Here is a 17,037-nt window from a genome sequence, read left to right on the forward strand (position 1 = left end):
GAGTTTCCCCGATCAAAATTTGAGGCAAATCGGTCCAGCGATTCATGAGTTATATATGATCGTACAATTTAGATTATAAAATTATACTTTAAAGATGATAGATTATGTTTACCAACAACACCATCTTGCATAATCTAAATAAATTGTAAGAAAAGTATTAATATTTATTTGTAATTACGTTTAGCTGGGAAGAAACACATGTTATTGATGTAATAATAATAAAAAAATCTTGTAAATACGTTTTTGTAAGGCAATTAAATTATGTAAGGCTAGTAGTGAAATTTAAAAACACATGGAAAAATAAATTCAATTGTTTTGGCCTATGTCAGCGCCAGGGTAGACCCGTTGGTTTCATAAAAAATCAACAAATTTTGTCCAGTTGTTTGGTCAGCTAACTTATATAATGTGTTTCTGTTTGTTGGAATAAATTTATATTTTATTTTGTAATGATAAGGATTATTGGGCAGGCACAAAACATAACACTTTGCAGCTTCATTAGGTTATCTCTAGAAAAAGATGATTCGTTTGGTGTACTGTCCCGTTTGGTGAACTGTCCCGTTTTTCCGTCTATAGTCTGCAATGTTTATTGTACACATCACGCTTAAAAGTTGGTCTTGTACTTCAAAGGAACCGGAGTTTTAAATGACATGTCCTTGGCTGGTAAATTTTATCAACGTGCTCATTTAATTCAGAACGTAGAAATAATATAAATAATATATATATATATATATATATATATATATTTATGTTTTTAATCTTTGTGACAGAAACAATCTCAAGAACTAACGAGGGTCAACCCAGACCGAAATATATTTTCAATAAATGTGGAACTAACATCTACTTTTTTCTCTGCAGAGGTTTGGTCCATCACCATCACCGAATTTTAAATATATATATTTATATCTTTGGTCGAGACTGAACAATGCCCTGAAGATGGTTTAATAAATCGTAGTTTTGGCTGAAAGAGTTTTAATTTTAATTGTGAGTGTGTTAAATTTAGAAGAATATGTACATACAAAAATACATAAATATATCAATTTTTTATTTATCAGAACAAACTATAATGATTTTGAATGTTTAGGATGTTTCTCGTAGAGCCCCTTCCCTCTGGAAGATACCCCCATTTTCAAACCCTGAATGGTATTTTTTTATACTTATTTATTAATATTCTGAATATGTAGAGAATGAACGAACATTGAATAGTTTATATTTTCTCCAAGAAAGTTATGACATTTAACATAATTTGGCTAAGGTTAGTTTTTATTCTTTAAAAAAACGATCGGTTTAAAGAAAAATTAGTGTTTTAAAAAATTGATCCAATCCTTTTAACACCTTCCTGTCCTTTTACATTTTTTAGTTAAAGGTTCCTTCCTCAGCTGTCTTTGAAGCAATTGCTGATGCTATTGACCTTACCACCAATGGTCTCCAAGAGTGTGTTATGAATGTAGTTGAGAACATAAAAGAAAGACCGAAGGATGCAGAATGTGGATATACTGAAGATGAATTAGAAACTCTACATGAGATTGAGCTCAAAATTGCAAGCTTACAGTGTTTCTCAAAAACCTTAAATATGGTCTGCCAGAATTCAGCGGCAACTGGTGGCTCTATTTCAAGTGCTCTGATGTCGAAAGCAATTCCTAAATTTGTTTTTAAGTTAATAATTGTGTCTAACTAAAAGTGTTAAATTTCATTTCAGTAGACAATTTCACATTTGTGATCAAATCTTTCCATTTTCCCATGTTAAAAGTTTGGAAAACCTGATTTTCAAAACTTTCACGTTATACGTTTTCAGATTATTTCGAATTCAATTAATTTCGAACAAAATAATTTGGATTTCAGGACTATATATATATATATACATTAATCTCTCTCTTCGTGTAATTCAACGCGACAACGTCCTTGGGCTGCTGCCCATTTTATGACGAGCTAGGCCGGCAGGGCATTCAGGGGTTTACACAGAAACTTGTCCCAGGGGCTTAACTCTTTGGGGTTGGGGTCTGGAAACTTTATATTTTACTGAACCAGGAAGACTGAGCCCCCACAGCCCCCTCCCCTCTATCGTTTAAACGTTCAGTTCAGTTCTGATAATTAACATTATTTTTTCTTTAAGAAGAATTGCGCCGCTCACTTTTAAAGATAAACCACACTAGAAAATAATAAAGAATTTTAAGGAGAATCATGGATGGCACATTGATGCTTAATCAGAGAAAGCTAGCTTTTGAGGACACTTTTACCCGTCCCCCTCCTCAATAAAAAATGTAAATGAAATTTGTATTATTTCGGGTTTAAAAAACTAAGCTGACTCAGGGTAAGCTTGCAATTTTGAGCTCAATCTCATGTAGAGCTTCTAATTCATCTTCAGTATATCCACATTCTGCATCCTTCGGTTCTTTCTTTTATGTTCTCAACACTCTTGGAGACCATTAGCTAGAATTTTGAACATATAATTTTACTATGAATGCTGATCCAGTAAACAAGAGAAATAAAATAATCTTTGACGTTTGACAGGGTGTCTCAAGAAACATGACAGTAGCAAGACGATTTAATAAAATGTATTTACTCGTGACCCTAATTTTAGAAGTATAATTCTTAAGGTAATAATCTTAAAAATTCTCCTAATCCCGGAATTTCCAAATTGTGGTCTGCCTTTATTTCAGTACTTTTTTCGACAATTTTGGTTCTATTAAATAAATTCAAATCTGAACGAAATTCTTAATATCTCCGGTAATAGTGAAAGCACAGAAAAGGCAGACCACATGGAAATGTCAGGACTAGGAAGAAGTGTAAAATGTTTATGAATCACAAATATGTAAAAGTAGGTCGACGACATTAATGCTGCAAATAATATCAAAGATAAAGGGTGATCTTCAAGTCGTCTTTCTACGGTCCTGACTTCTCCGTGCCCCTACGCACAAACAATCCTTCATCCTAACATCTTTGATTCTTACACGAGCAACCCTGTATCCTTACACTAGCAATTCTTCATCCTAATATCCTTGATCCTTACACCTAACAATCCTTCCTTCTAATATTCTTGATCCTTACACCTGCAACCCTTCATACTTACATGAACAATCCTTCATTGATCTAATATTCTTGATCCTTACACTAGCAATCCTTCATTCTAATATCCTTGATCCTTACACAAGCAACCCGTCAACCTTACAAAAACAATCCTTTATTGATAAAATATCCTTAATCTTTACACTAGCAATCCTTCATCCTAATATCCTTGATCCTTACACAAGCAACCCGTCAACCTTAAAAAAACAATCCTTTATTGATAAACTATCCTTAATCTTTACACTAGCAATCCTTCATCCTAATATCCTTGATCCTTACACAAGCAATCCTTTATTCTAATATCCTTGAACCTTACACTAACAAAAAATCCTTAACGATCGTTTTCGAAAGCCCTAAATTACAGATCATGATTTAATCATTAGTCCGCTCATATACCTTAAAATGTGTGGATGCCTTGGCGAGTTGGTTTTTTTTTGGTTTATTTGTATCTCTTGTTTCCCCATGTTTTTTTTCCTTACTTTCAAAAAATAAATTTTTTTATTTATTTTATTTGCAGAGTGGCACCTAGCGTCACGTTTATCAACGAAATTTAAAATAAGGTTTTCACCATCAGGTTTCATAGAAATAAGGATTAGAAAATTTGAGTATGTGGCAAAAACTTAGTTTCCTTCTTGAAAACTCTTTCCCTCTTTCAAAAATAATTTCCCCTCCCCTTCCCCCCCAGAAATTGGAGATGTTTTATCGGAGCAGGAAAAAAATGTGCAGGGTTTTATTTCCTGAATATTTGGGTGTATGAAATCATGACTTATGATAATGTTTTTTCTCCCCAATTTTATGAAAAATAATTTTTTCCTACAGGTTTGTTTGCGCGGAGTAACAAAACACTTTATATTAAAAATTTTTCGGCAAAAAGACTTAAAAGGATGAAAAAACTTGTCTTTAGATGTTCACTTTGCATGTAGTCAACTTTTTCTTTTCTTGCCTTAATTAACAAAAATATTTTTTTCCCCAATGTCGTATAAAATCCATATGTAAGAAATATTTGTCTTGTGTACAATTACCGCGCATACAATAACCTATTCTGAATATTTCTTATACAACTGGAGTACCGTCTGCAAAGCATGTATAATCATCATATGGTAGGGCGGGCCGCGTCCGTTCTAATCCTTACTCCTTGTCACAGTCCCTTTAAGAGCTCAAAGTTCAAATCTAAACACATCTAGCATCTGCAAAATATTAATAAAACAAAAACTCGATTACTAACATCTTTATTCATAGGAGAGACATACAAGAGGGAAATCACAATTTTCAATTCGGATTGGTTTAAACTAAAGCTATGGATGACAATTAAAAATATTGTGCAGGGCATGAACCCTGCAGTGAATTTGTAGGACCCCATTCAGGGGTGCAGAGTAAAACAGAGCTTGTTAAAAACATACATAAAGGCTCGGGGGAAACTTCTAGATCTAATAAACCACATATTTGAACAGGTAACTTCTACAATGGTCACTTCATCAACTATACAACGTTCCTTCGGTTGAGAAAGAAAATCCTAAGAAACCTGATCCTGCATACTGACTGTTATATATATGTTTATGTACACATAACAAAATTGTATTAAATTAAAAATGCTGTTTTTAAGATACAATGTACATGTAAGATTTAGGAGAGTACACTGTACATAAAAGGATTGGGAATAATAGTACACTTGTACTCATCATTAACGAGATCAGTGTACAAGATTAATCTAGGAAAATGGAGTGTACAGTGAACATGATTTAGGAAGAAATATTGTACAAAGATACACAGTTACAGGCCTGGGTAAATGAAATAAATATTGATTATTGTTCAAGTCAAGATTGTATGTGTACTCTGTGTACAATAAACATAAGAAGTTTACGGATTTATCTGAGTACAAATCCAGTTCCTGATTTTACTCCCTTGATCTATAAACGAGATGTATCTGGATTAAACTGCACAAATAGATCTTGGACTGGAATATTTGCAACCGATGCTAAATTTGAAGAATGAACTTGATACAGGATATTTGGGCCTCACAGCCTGACTTGTTCTCCTCAGTACCCTGAAAATGAAAATAAACTTAAAAATAATCTTATGTCAATTACAAAAAAAATAGAACAACCAGTATTAAGTGGAATTTACAGATGACCTTAGTATGGTGCTTTTATTTGTTCCGAGATCTATAAATACAATTGATGAAAGTCAGAACACAATGCTGGCGTGAAGAAAAAAAACCAAAGTCGTCTTCCTATACATTTATATCTTGAATAATGATCAATAATAAAATATATTTGACGGAACCGCTAACAAACAGAAAACTAAAGCCTAAAATCACAAAAAATGTATACTTCTCTGTTTCCCCAAAAGATAGAAAAATAAGTTACCTAATCGTCTATTGTGACCTCGTGTATCTCGGCATTATGGCTCTCCGCCCCCGCCTTCAAGGTTCCGACCAGGGTATCCATGGCGGAGCCGGGTATCAGGGTTCCAACTATTCTCCGCCCTTCTTCCAATCTCATCCGGACAACCTTAAATAAACAAGCGTTTGATATTTGCAAAAAACTGATACGAACCCCATAAACTGATTTGTGACACAAATATGAATAATCGGATTGTATTATTCAATTATGCCAGGACTGCGGACAATGTCCAGATAACCTATCTTTAACTTATTTAAAATCTGAGATTGGAACTTAAGTATAATTAATCCTGTCATATATCCCAAATCCGCATCTTTTGTGTTTCGAAAGATTAAGTTAATTTTTTTTTCAGAATTAGGACACTAAATCGCTAAATTATAAGTTTCCACTGTAAAGTTCTGGCGCTGCAGATTAACGCCGTTTTATACACAAGTTCAGACCTTAAATAAGCTCACATATGTAATTTGCAGATAATATCATGCCTATTGACTAGCAACCATTATATCAAGTTAATCTTAAGATTCATTCTTCTTTTAAGTTATAATAAAATAATAAAAGGAATCGTTTATTTAACGAACAAAAAACTTTATTTGTTGAAATATGAAAATAGAATATTATATTATAAACAACGTGTTTAAACAATATGAGATCAAAAATATTATTTTAATTACTAATTTACTAATACTAGCCTTAGAGGGCGCTTCGCGCCCATCTTCTAAATTAGTTGTGAACATGTTCTCTTTGTGTACATCGTAAAACAAAACAAAAATAATTCGCGGATTTTCACAAAAAATTTCGTGGATTTTCAAAATTTTAAAAAATTTAATGACGATACATTGTAGGCTTTCCTTCTTAATCCAACCTAGAGTACACTATAGTAGTTCATTGTAGATCTTCCTTCTAAATTCAACCGAAAGTACACTTCAGTTAGTACATTGTAGTTTTTCCTTCTTAATCCAACCTAGAGTACACTATAGTTAGTACATTGTAGGCTTTCCTTCTTAATCCAACCTAGAGTACACTACGGTTAGTACATTGCAGACTTTCCTTCTTAATCCAACCTAGAGTACACTATAGTTAGTACATAGTAGGTTTTCTTCCTTAATCCAACCTAGCTTCTTGACATAGAGTACACTACAGTTAGTACATTGTAGGTTTTCCTTCTTTACTTAAATGCACTACAGTTAGTACATTGTAGACTATCCTTCTTAATTTAGAGTACACTAGAGAAAGTACATTGTAGTATTACCTTCTTAACTTTGAGTACACTATAGTTAGTACACTGTAGGTTTTACTGTAAGTTATTTGCTATAATGTAAGCTTATTACTTTTATATATATAAATATAAGTTACCTCACAGTCAAGACCCAAGGATTTGTTTTTACAATTTCCTTTCCAGTAGGCATGAGAGCAGGTCTAAACAGAAACAGTTTATAAAGATCAAATTTCAAAAATAAAAATACTTTCAATGAAAGAAACGCCCCAAACTTGTTTGTTATGATCGTTAGAATATCTATAGATTAGTTTTTATATAAATGCTTACTACTTTTTTTTAAATAAAACCTGTTTATTTGTTGTAGGCCTAATATGTCGCATTCAAATATTGAAACACCTTTTCCTTGGGTATTTACTCTCAAAGGTTTAGGGTGTAATTGATACACAAGCTGACGAGAAATGCCCTCTCCCTTGAAACAAGTACCTTGGCGCTAGATTTATATTGAAGGTTCCAGTGAGGCTCACATTCATCTGGTAAAACTTTTTTATACTTCTTCTTCAGCTCCGCTAAGCTCTCCTTCAAAGTAATTAGCGTTATTCAAAATCCTTTTTGATTGAGACATAAGTTGTTACCATTGGTTTTTCAACACCTAAGGCCGAATTATAGAATTTGAGCGGCGGCTTAAATATGGTTGGTTCCACTTAAAATTGTATCAGATGTTTCAAGATTCAAGCCGGCGCTTAATTTAAACCGGGTTTTGGCGGATTTAAGCCGCGGCTCAAAATCTTTAAATTCGGCCTCTAAACACTCATTGCAAATTAAAATTTCATAATCTCTAGCAACTCGACGGGATTAAAAGGGTTGCCACTTCAAGTTGCAAGTTTCTCAAGATTAAAATAATAGAATATTGATCAATTCTTTTGTCGGTAAGTGGATAAAGAGGGCCTGATCTACATGTTAGATACAGAATTGGTAATACCTCTTAATTCTTAAAAACATTTTTATCAATTTAACAAAAAGAAGGAAGTGGTAACCTCTAGATAACTAAAAAAAATCGTTTTAGGAAAGAGTTTTCTAATCTCACCTGTTTAACCTGTTGGCCCGTGTTAGGTCTGTAAACAAAGTAAAGTTTTTGATCTTTCTTCTTGTCTGATTTCTTCTTACTCCCTTCATCCATCACTGCTAGGATAGCCGTCTTCTTACCATTCCGTACCTATTATACAGTACAGTACAGTACAGTACAGTACAGCTGTACATAACAGTGTAGAACAGTACAATTACAGTACAGTTGTACAAAACAGTGCAGTACAGAACAATAACACAGTACAACTGTACAAAACAGTGCAGTCAGAACAATTAAAGTACAACTGTACAACACAGTGCAGTACAGAACAATTACAATACAATTGTACAAAACAGTGCACTACAGAACATTTACAGTACAGTTCACACCACCATAATTCCCATCAAAAAAGGAGGTTCGCCGAACAGTGGTGTATATTGATTTTTAGACTCATATTTTTGCCCCCGCTCTCCTCTTTTATTGGAATATTTTTTTCTACCGAAAGTAATTTACTATATTTTCAGTCATGAATGTGCACATTGACCGACTAGCTTTTTTGAGGGGGAAACAAGACATTTCTATTGAGGGAAAAATACCATATTTTTTTTCAAAAAAAAAAAGTTAGCTTGGTTTTCCTGTGTGAGTAAAAACCAGCGGATAAAAAATAAATTCCCTCTTCCCTTTTCACTTTTCCCTCTTTTATCATTTTTCCCTTTTGATTTTGCCCCCCATCCCTTTACCAATTGATTTTTTTTGCCAAAAAGAAAATTATACACCACTGCCACCAAAGTAAGGTTCAATTTAAATTAATATAGTGTTTCTTTATCAGAATGCAAAGTTGTCCTCCGAATCCTAGAGATTCCAATTCTCCTCGGGAATACTGAACCTAGGACCCGGAGCTGGAAAACATGAAGTTTCCAGTTTCCATACCCCTGCGCGAATCATCACAAAAAAACAATGCTTAAACAGACTGTACGCGTATTTCAAGTGAACCTTAATGCAAAGATNGGGGGGGGAGGTCATGTGATTATTGTTTACCTGATGTGACACCCAGAAACCTTCGTCTGTATCTGTAAGAGTCTCATTCTTCTCAAGAGCAGCTTCCCAGCTCATACCTAGGGTACATCTCATACAAACCATCCATGAATTAATCCGACATATCTTTTAATTTCTTAACTAATCGGAAATCCATTCCGTATCTTCTCAGTTTATTAACATTGAACATTCAAGATAGGTGCGAAAACTATTTTCAATAAAATTAGAAAATTTTTCAACCGTTCATTTTGGGTTTAAGAAAACATGAGATCAACGAGACAAACATTTTAATCAAATTAAAGACATGTATACAAACTACAAGAAAAAAAAACAATCCTTATTCTCCTTATCTATTATCACACACACCCAATTTAATCCGAATGAATAGAATTAGAGTTTACCTCTCTCTACGTGTAGAATGTGAAGTTCTATTTTGGCTGTTCCTGTGGCATGTTTGCGCATAAATGTGTGAGTTTTGATAAGTTCAACATGATCTTCCTGCGTCATTCCAACATCCAGGATACCCTGTACATAATATCACGTTGAAGCAAATACTACTTTACTTTGTTTGCCTTTAAGTAAAATTTGATATTTTTTTTAATTGTACCCAAAGAAAAATAAAATAAAAAGATTGTTCTTAAAAATTAAACCATTTCCAAAAAAATCAAATCAGAAAGCAGAAAAAATATCTGTATAATATCCAAGGCTTTTATTTTCTTCCAAGGTTTACCAAATATGTACATTGTAATGTATAGAGCCTATAGTACAATCTAGGTAACGAACTAATGTACTAACCTGATCATATCTACCACTACGTTTAGCCTGACTGATGATGGCTGCTAGAGTATCAGAAAAGTATTTGAAAAGAAGATTCTGTTTCTCGACATGCATTCCCAAAATTCTAAAAAAATGGTTCACTGTTGAAAATCCTATTTTCGTTTAATCTGTAGGAATAAAATATTTCTAAAAAAAAACTTGAACTTTTCTGCGATTTAAGACTAGCATTACATCAAACCTTAACTTACTTAAGATCTTCATAAATAATGTTTAATGTAGCAATATTTTAATGACAGTAAAACCAAAAATAAGTCGTCTTTATTTTCCATTTAATTTTGATGACGACCATGAACCCATCAGCTTCAAATAGATAATTATTTACCTGTTTAGGAATTTGCTCATGTCATTATATCCTTTGTCTAGTGTCAGGAAACCAGGACTGTCCTCTGAGGATGTGATTAATCCTACTCCAACCAGACCATCAGCTATGTCTAAAATAAAAAGTTTATTTTTTATACAACATTTTAAGTCCGGGGGCCATAATTAATAAATGGCACAAATGAGTTCAACAACCAAGACTAAGTTGAACCACTTCTCTTTAACTTACAAAGGTGCGTGAAAGAAGTGGTTTTTATACTTCTACGTAATTTAACTTCTTCTTGCAATTCACTAAATCTTGCAAAATTATTTAACTAAACAAAGTGTGACATTCATGCATTCATACAAGCTTTAGAATGAAAACGCAGGTTCATTTAAAGTACTGACACGACTTATTAGCAGTTAGAGTAAGTTGTTAACAGTATTCACACAGACTACCGAGGTAAAACGGCACTGTACACCAAAAGAATCATTTCCTTATACGCCGCTTAATGTGTTAATGATAGTATTTACTAACCTTTGAAGAAATCTCCTTGATATTCTGAAGGTGGTTTAACAATTGGCTGTTCGTATCCCATGATTGCCTTAAAGGTTGCTTCTAGAGCTGCTCGCCCGTATTTATTGTCTATGTTGAACCTAAAATTATTAACGATTTAACAATAATAAGAGAAAAATGTTGCTTTTAATTCCAAGTTTCCATTATGGTTAAAGTCATTGGTAGATTTTTATCATGAACATTCCCAGTTGCTACTACAAGACTTAAGCCATGTTTGTTAGCGTAAGCCAACCTAAGATCAAAATATTAACATAATTAAAGCGTTCACTAATGAGAGATTGAATCAAGTTTTTACATAAAAATTTGGGAGAAAGAAATTTTATAAATTAGTTTTAAATCCTAAATCCACACTGGAAAAAAACGGATCCGGATCCAAATCCGGATACGGGACATTTAACGTTTCTTTAAGATTTTCTAAATCATTTTAACAAAGCAGAATTGTAAAATTATTTTTCTTCTTTTTTTTTGCTTATTTCTATGCCAAAACTTTATGAACCATACAGAGATTCAGAAATTCTTATTTCTCCATTTTTTATTTGTTAAGATATGAATTTTACAAGTTTTTATGGTTGACATTTTGCCCCTTGGATCCGCATATTTTTGCGGTTCCGGTTCCAGAGAGCCAAAAACTTGCGGATCCAACGGATCTGGATCTTAGGCACGGGTATATACCTGGAAAGATCTCTGGATTCTGTTGCTCTTCTGTCTCCGTGTGTGAGAGCTCCAAGGGATTCTAATCTCTTGGCTACAATACTGGCAAATCTAAAAGCACAATTTAATACTCGTCTCGGACAAAAAAAAATGGCAAGCTTTTATAACTTTAAGTGTGATACTTAGATTTAAAAAAAATATTTCTCTACTAAAAATCACTTATTTACACATATATGCCAATTGCAGATAAGAAGGGATACAATAAAACTTGGATATATTTACGCAAAAAGGTTTTAAATAATCGATTTTTTAATTTTGAAAATCATATGATCGAATTCGGAGTCGTGGGAACTTAATTCTAAGATTCGTTTGAAAGCTTAAAATATTCAGGGAGGTCGGGGGTTAACATTACCACACCCTTTATCTATTCATCAAAAAGTTTCTCTGTGGACTAAATGAGAAAAATCTCTGCTACCTTTGTTCTCCTGCTAGATCTGAGATAAGAAGAATATATTCTGGAGCAGAGACTTGATTACTCCGATGTGTTCTACCAAACTGTTGGATAGCACGGTCCGCACTCCAGGGGAGCTCTAGGGTCATGTGTACTCTTCTCTTTCGGTTCTTTACTCGTCGGTCAGCCTTAAATACAGTTCATCAAAATCTTTTAGTTGAAACAACTACTGTTAGAGAAAACTATTTTTGCGCCAATTTGATTTTGACACGAGAACTTGAAGAGGGAATGTATCGTATTTGCATAAGAGGAAAGAATTTAGTAATAAGATTGGACGGAATGACAGGAAAGAGAGAAAAGATTAGAAGGAGGAAAGGATGGAAAAATGGGAGAGGTTGGAATAAGAGGAAAACAGGTTAGGAGGTACTATGAGAAGATAGGAAGAGAGGAAAGGAAAAAGAATGATACGAGAAAAAAGGGATTCGGAGGCAAGGAGAAGAATTTTGAATGGAAAAGGATAAAGAATGACCGAATATGGCAAGGCTAAGGATGCATGATGGGAATATGTGACTGTACCTGTAATGAGATACCACTGCTGGCAGCTTCAGATATGATTGCAACATTCTTCTCCCCGTTCATAAACCTCTCCTTCTCCGTGCAGTTCAACATCTCCAGGGATACAGTCTCGTCCGTGGACCTAGATTCATACCGAAACTCACCGGTTTTATCGTCCATCACAACTCGTCCCTACAACATGGAGGATTGGTTGATATTATGCCACTTTGATCCAGAGATGAAATTTTACGAACCCAATGAATATAAATCTTGAAACATGGATATTTACAAAAAAAAATTACCTTTCTTCCTGTCATCTCTGCTACTAGTGAGGGACCCCCTAGTTCATCAATAAGCTGATCAAGTGTATTGGCGGGAAGATCCTGTCCTAGCTCCTCAATCTTTACCAACAGCTCTTCCTTCATCCTAACCGCCCTCTCCACCCTGCTCGTGTCGGGGGGCGCTTCCCTCACCCCGTTCTCCATCTTCCGACCCATCACTAAATGCGCAAAGGGATCCGTCTTTTCTTTCTTTGGTTTGGCTTTCTTCTTTGTTTTCTTTCCTCCACGTTTCTCCCAGGGATCCTCGTTGTCCGAATCTGAATCGCTACCGAATGGGTTGAAATCTGATTCACTGGCACCGGATTCCTCATACTCTTCCTCCTCTTCTTCCTGCATCAACATGTTGTCATATTTTCAGAAATTTTAGTTTTTTCCGTTCATTTGGCAGCATTAAAGTTATCATAAACATTAAGAAGCCTGAACAGGCGACTAGTTCATATGTTTTTATTCCTCAGAATTAATATGATAATAATAAGAATCCCACCAGCCTCCCCCTCTCATCCCTTCCACTCACCTCGTCATCTACTTCTTCTTCACTAACTTCGAAATCACTGTCATGGCCGTCATCATTATCGTAATCAATTTTAACCTGCACAAAAATAATAGTTTTACAAGTTGCAAAGAAGAATAGTTCTTTAGTTTAAGTCATCAATGGGTCAGAACTTCTCTCCCCATAGGAGTTAGTTTATTAATCTATAGTTAAATATATACTTAAAATGTTGTCTCTATTCGGTGAGTCGTCAAAATCGTGACTCAAATTCTCATGTAAATGGTTGGAAACTTCAAACCATCATTGAATTTTATTAAAGTTTACGTTTTGAGTTCAGGCTTTGCAGCTTAACGCAAAAACCAGCTGTTCCTTTCAGTATTTTTTTTTTTGATAAAAACTAAAATTTACCTTTTTAGCTGCCTTGGTCGCTGCCTGTCGTTTAGTTTTCCGTTTTCCTAAATCTACTTTTGAAGAGTCTCCTTTCTTCTTTCCGTTTCCTAAACGGAAAGGGTTAAAAAACTTGTTGAAAACATCAAATTTGAAACTTTTGATGTATTAAACGATGTATAACACTCAATATTGATTCATGATCACGCAAAACAAAACTTGTAGTTGTAACTTAAGATTATTATCATGGTTTTTCTTTATCAGAATGCAAAGTTGTCCTCCGAATCCTGGAGGTTCCAATACTCCTCGGGAATACTGAACCTAGGACCCGGAGCTGGAAAACATGAAGCTTCCAGTTTCCATACCCCTGCGCGAATCATCATTTAAAGAAAAACCGTGCGTAGAAAATTGGGTTAAATAACACTTTTAGTTCAATGTTGAAACTGTCCCAAAGACGGTAAACCCATTACTCAATAGTTTGGACCAATAATAAATCGGTTTATCTCCCAGCGAGCCTAGAATGAGTAAAATTTACCTGTGCTAATACCTAGTTCATCTAATATTGTGTGCTGTCTGCCTCCTAGCCCTAATATCTTAGTAATCTTCCCTCTATCCGGGGCAGGGAAATGTTTCTCCACTAAGCTCTGCAGAACTCCCTTCGACGTTGACACGAAGTCCGTCAACTCCTCTTCCCTCTACATGAAATTTTTGTAATTTTTTTTAAAATGCGGAATTAGTTCTGAACAAATGGTCAATTAAGTTTTACTAAATGATAGATTATTTAATTTTGTAAAGTGAACTGTAAGATCAATTGCCCAATTATTTTATAAGAAATGATATCTACGCGTAAATTATGATGTCTTAGACATACAAGTGTTTCCCCACTCTCCCCTATAAACTGACCTCTACGGCCTCTAATGTTCTGGCCTCTCCAGTAGATTGAAGACCTATAACAACACATTTCCCCATCCTCTGCATCTCCTCTGCTACAGTGCAAACATGACGAACCTTAAACCAGAAGAATATATTTATTAAGTTTTACTAATATTGCATTTCAATTCAAATAAAACAAATACAGGGGAAAATATTTCTTAAATTTCTTGAACCAAAGAACAGAGGTATATTTCTTAGAACTATAGCCTCCCACCCCTTCAAGAAAAGGTGAGTTATGAAAAAAGGACATCAAATGGCAACTTCAATTTGCCCCATATAAAAAAATAATTTGATTCCTCACTTAAAATCTTTCATTTTCCCAAATTTGGTGAAAAAGATAATTTTTTAAAGAGGGGGGAATATTTAATCAAAATAAATACCTTTAATTACATGAAAGAATAATATTTTCCCCTGGTATTGTCAGATTACTAAAGATGGATTCATGAGAGAAGGTTTATCTAGGATGGATATGTACGCAGATCTATCTATCTTTAGTCTAATCTTACAACTAGAGACAGCCTTTAAAGAACTGCGTGTGTTTAGTGTACGACCGGCCTTACAGTGCAAGCCTAGGTAACTACAACAGGCACCAAGATTTCAGCCGAGGATTGGTTGACTCCAGGTGTATCCGTCACAACCAGGAGCTCAGATAGATACACCTTGGATACAACCAGGGGATATCCGACCTAGACTCCTAGCTCTTCAATTAGCCTGAAGTTCATCATTCTTGTACAGTGTACAAATAAACGAAAGTGGAGATTTTCATGACTTTTAAAACCGGCTTTAAGTGGTAACGTGCCTTCAAATCTTTTATTTAGAATTTGACAGGTACCTGGGTACTTACTTCTTCACTTACAAATTAGCTTTTATGTAAATTAAAACATAATATAGATTAAGGAAATTAAGGAAATTAAACTTATTTTTAAAAAGAAATCGTTTAATATAGGGGGGTTTGGATCGTTTTTCATGATATAAAACGTTTTAAGATCACTGAAACAGCGGAACCTTTTAAAACCGGTGTTATGCCATTAGAATCTATGTTAGTCTAAGTGAGATAATTTACCTTGCTAGCAATACAAAGATATTTAAAGAATCTCTGATGTGAAGACCAGAACTGTCCCCACATAGTCTTCTTCATCTTCTTCTCAGCATCAATGAGATCGGCGGCCTCGGTGAACTTGTGCAGCATCTCCACCCACAGATCAACGGACTTGTTGTAAATACTCCTCAGATTATTGTCTAGTTCCACCTCGTCGATTCGGAAGGAGACACCCTAGGACAACAACAAGTTAGCGCCAAGAAGTAAAGTATCCAAAGTTGATAAGTTTTTATATGTATTATCAGAATGCAAAGTTGTCCCCCGAATCCTGGAGGTTCCAATACTCCTCGGGAATACTGAACCTAGGACCCGGAGCTGGAAAACATGAAGTTTCCAGTTTCCATACCCCTGCGCGAATCATCACAAAAAAACAATGCTTAAACAGACTGTACGCGTATTTCAAGTGAACCTTAATGCAAAGATTTAGTTTTCTAGGTTTAATGGTTAATTCTGGTAATTCTTGTAATTCTTATATGTCTTCCTATGCAGTAAATATTCTTTTGAGGGTGAATTGTAATCTTTGTATGGAGATTATAGGGTCACTTGAAATCAAGCTTACAGTCCTTCATTGATCCCATCTAAACCTAGATAGGCATGTTTAGAATGAAGGGTTCGAAATGAATACCTGGAAAGAGAGCTGTCGTGCAATATACATTCCTCTTAGTTTCATATCCATGGCAACAATCTCCATGGCACCAACACCTCGCTTTTCCACCGCGCCGAGGAAATCGTTGAAATCTCTGAAAGGACTTCCGGGTCCCCAGATTCCAAGCCGAACCATGTAGGCCATATGTTTAGGTTCACTCGCACCTTAAAAAAGTCTCCGTTAATTAAAACCTAAAAATATTTTTTTTAATTAAAACATAACGCAATCATGAGAATTATAGGATTTTGAACATGTTATGTTGACTTAACTTAAAAAATAATTAATTATTTGATGAAAGCTGATTCTTCACCAAAACTATAAGAAAGATTATTTTAAACATTTTATGTTACGGACTGATGGCTCAACCACACTGACCATTTTAAGCTTTCAATGATTTATGAAAGTTTCGGTGCTAGCTATTGAGCGGTCAACTGGCCTGTGCTCAGTCTGGCAGAGGAGGGAAGGATGTTGGGAGGGGTAATTGATATAGGGGTTGGGGTAGGAGATATTAGCACACCACGTGCACTGCGCCCCGCCCAAAACCCACAGCATACCCATTAGAATAAGCCTAAACTTTCTTTCAAAAATGGAATAAAATATTTAAACCAAATTAAACGGATTTTAACTTATCGTTGAAGAATAAAATTAAGATAAAATTAAAGCTATCCAAGTTAAAGATAAAACTATATATCCAACAATGGTTTTGCCTTCAGACATTTTGTTTGTATACCTGTGGCACTGGCATAGACAACTCTAGCTTTAGGTAGTTTATTCTGTAATTCAAGAACAGTCAGTCCAGTCTTTGTTGGTTTTCCAGCTCCTACAATTTAAAAAAATCTATATAATAAAACTCTTCGCTCAAATATATTTAATATCTGTATGTTTGTTATAGCTGGCCAAATGACTGAAACAAAATTGCTGATTTTTTTAAAAGAAACCCACGAGTTTCCCAGGGGTGACAAAGACTATTTTTGGGGTTGAAATTTTGGAAATT

The 17,037-nt window shown here is 34.6% G+C and overlaps 1 protein-coding gene and 1 long non-coding RNA gene across 2 annotated transcripts; both read right to left on the reverse strand.

Annotated features, from left to right (window-relative positions):
- Positions 1–4,276: 4,276 nt before the first annotated feature.
- Positions 4,277–5,596, reverse strand: LOC111706785 (uncharacterized). The gene is made up of 2 exons (XR_002766309.1): positions 5,430–5,596; positions 4,277–5,107 (listed from the first exon to the last, which is right to left on the reverse strand). It is a non-coding gene; the product is annotated as an uncharacterized LOC111706785 (long non-coding RNA).
- Positions 5,597–6,397: 801 nt separating this feature from the next.
- Positions 6,398–16,863, reverse strand: LOC111706784 (protein strawberry notch; the record flags this gene model as incomplete). Its single annotated transcript, XM_023479723.1, is given in 20 exon segments — positions 6,398–6,476; positions 6,819–6,881; positions 7,165–7,257; positions 7,766–7,894; positions 8,783–8,859; positions 9,181–9,304; positions 9,575–9,680; positions 9,939–10,047; positions 10,452–10,570; positions 11,163–11,252; positions 11,617–11,780; positions 12,169–12,339; positions 12,450–12,818; positions 13,003–13,077; positions 13,387–13,475; positions 13,901–14,060; positions 14,269–14,373; positions 15,362–15,571; positions 16,023–16,207; positions 16,774–16,863. Coding segments are annotated over 20 exon segments (2,588 nt in total), but the record flags the coding sequence as incomplete, so codon positions are not given.
- Positions 16,864–17,037: the final 174 nt, after the last annotated feature.

Source organism: Eurytemora carolleeae, unplaced genomic scaffold (assembly GCF_000591075.1).
Source record: "Eurytemora carolleeae unplaced genomic scaffold, Eaff_2.0 scaffold163, whole genome shotgun sequence".
Classification (NCBI taxonomy): domain Eukaryota; kingdom Metazoa; phylum Arthropoda; class Copepoda; order Calanoida; family Temoridae; genus Eurytemora; species Eurytemora carolleeae.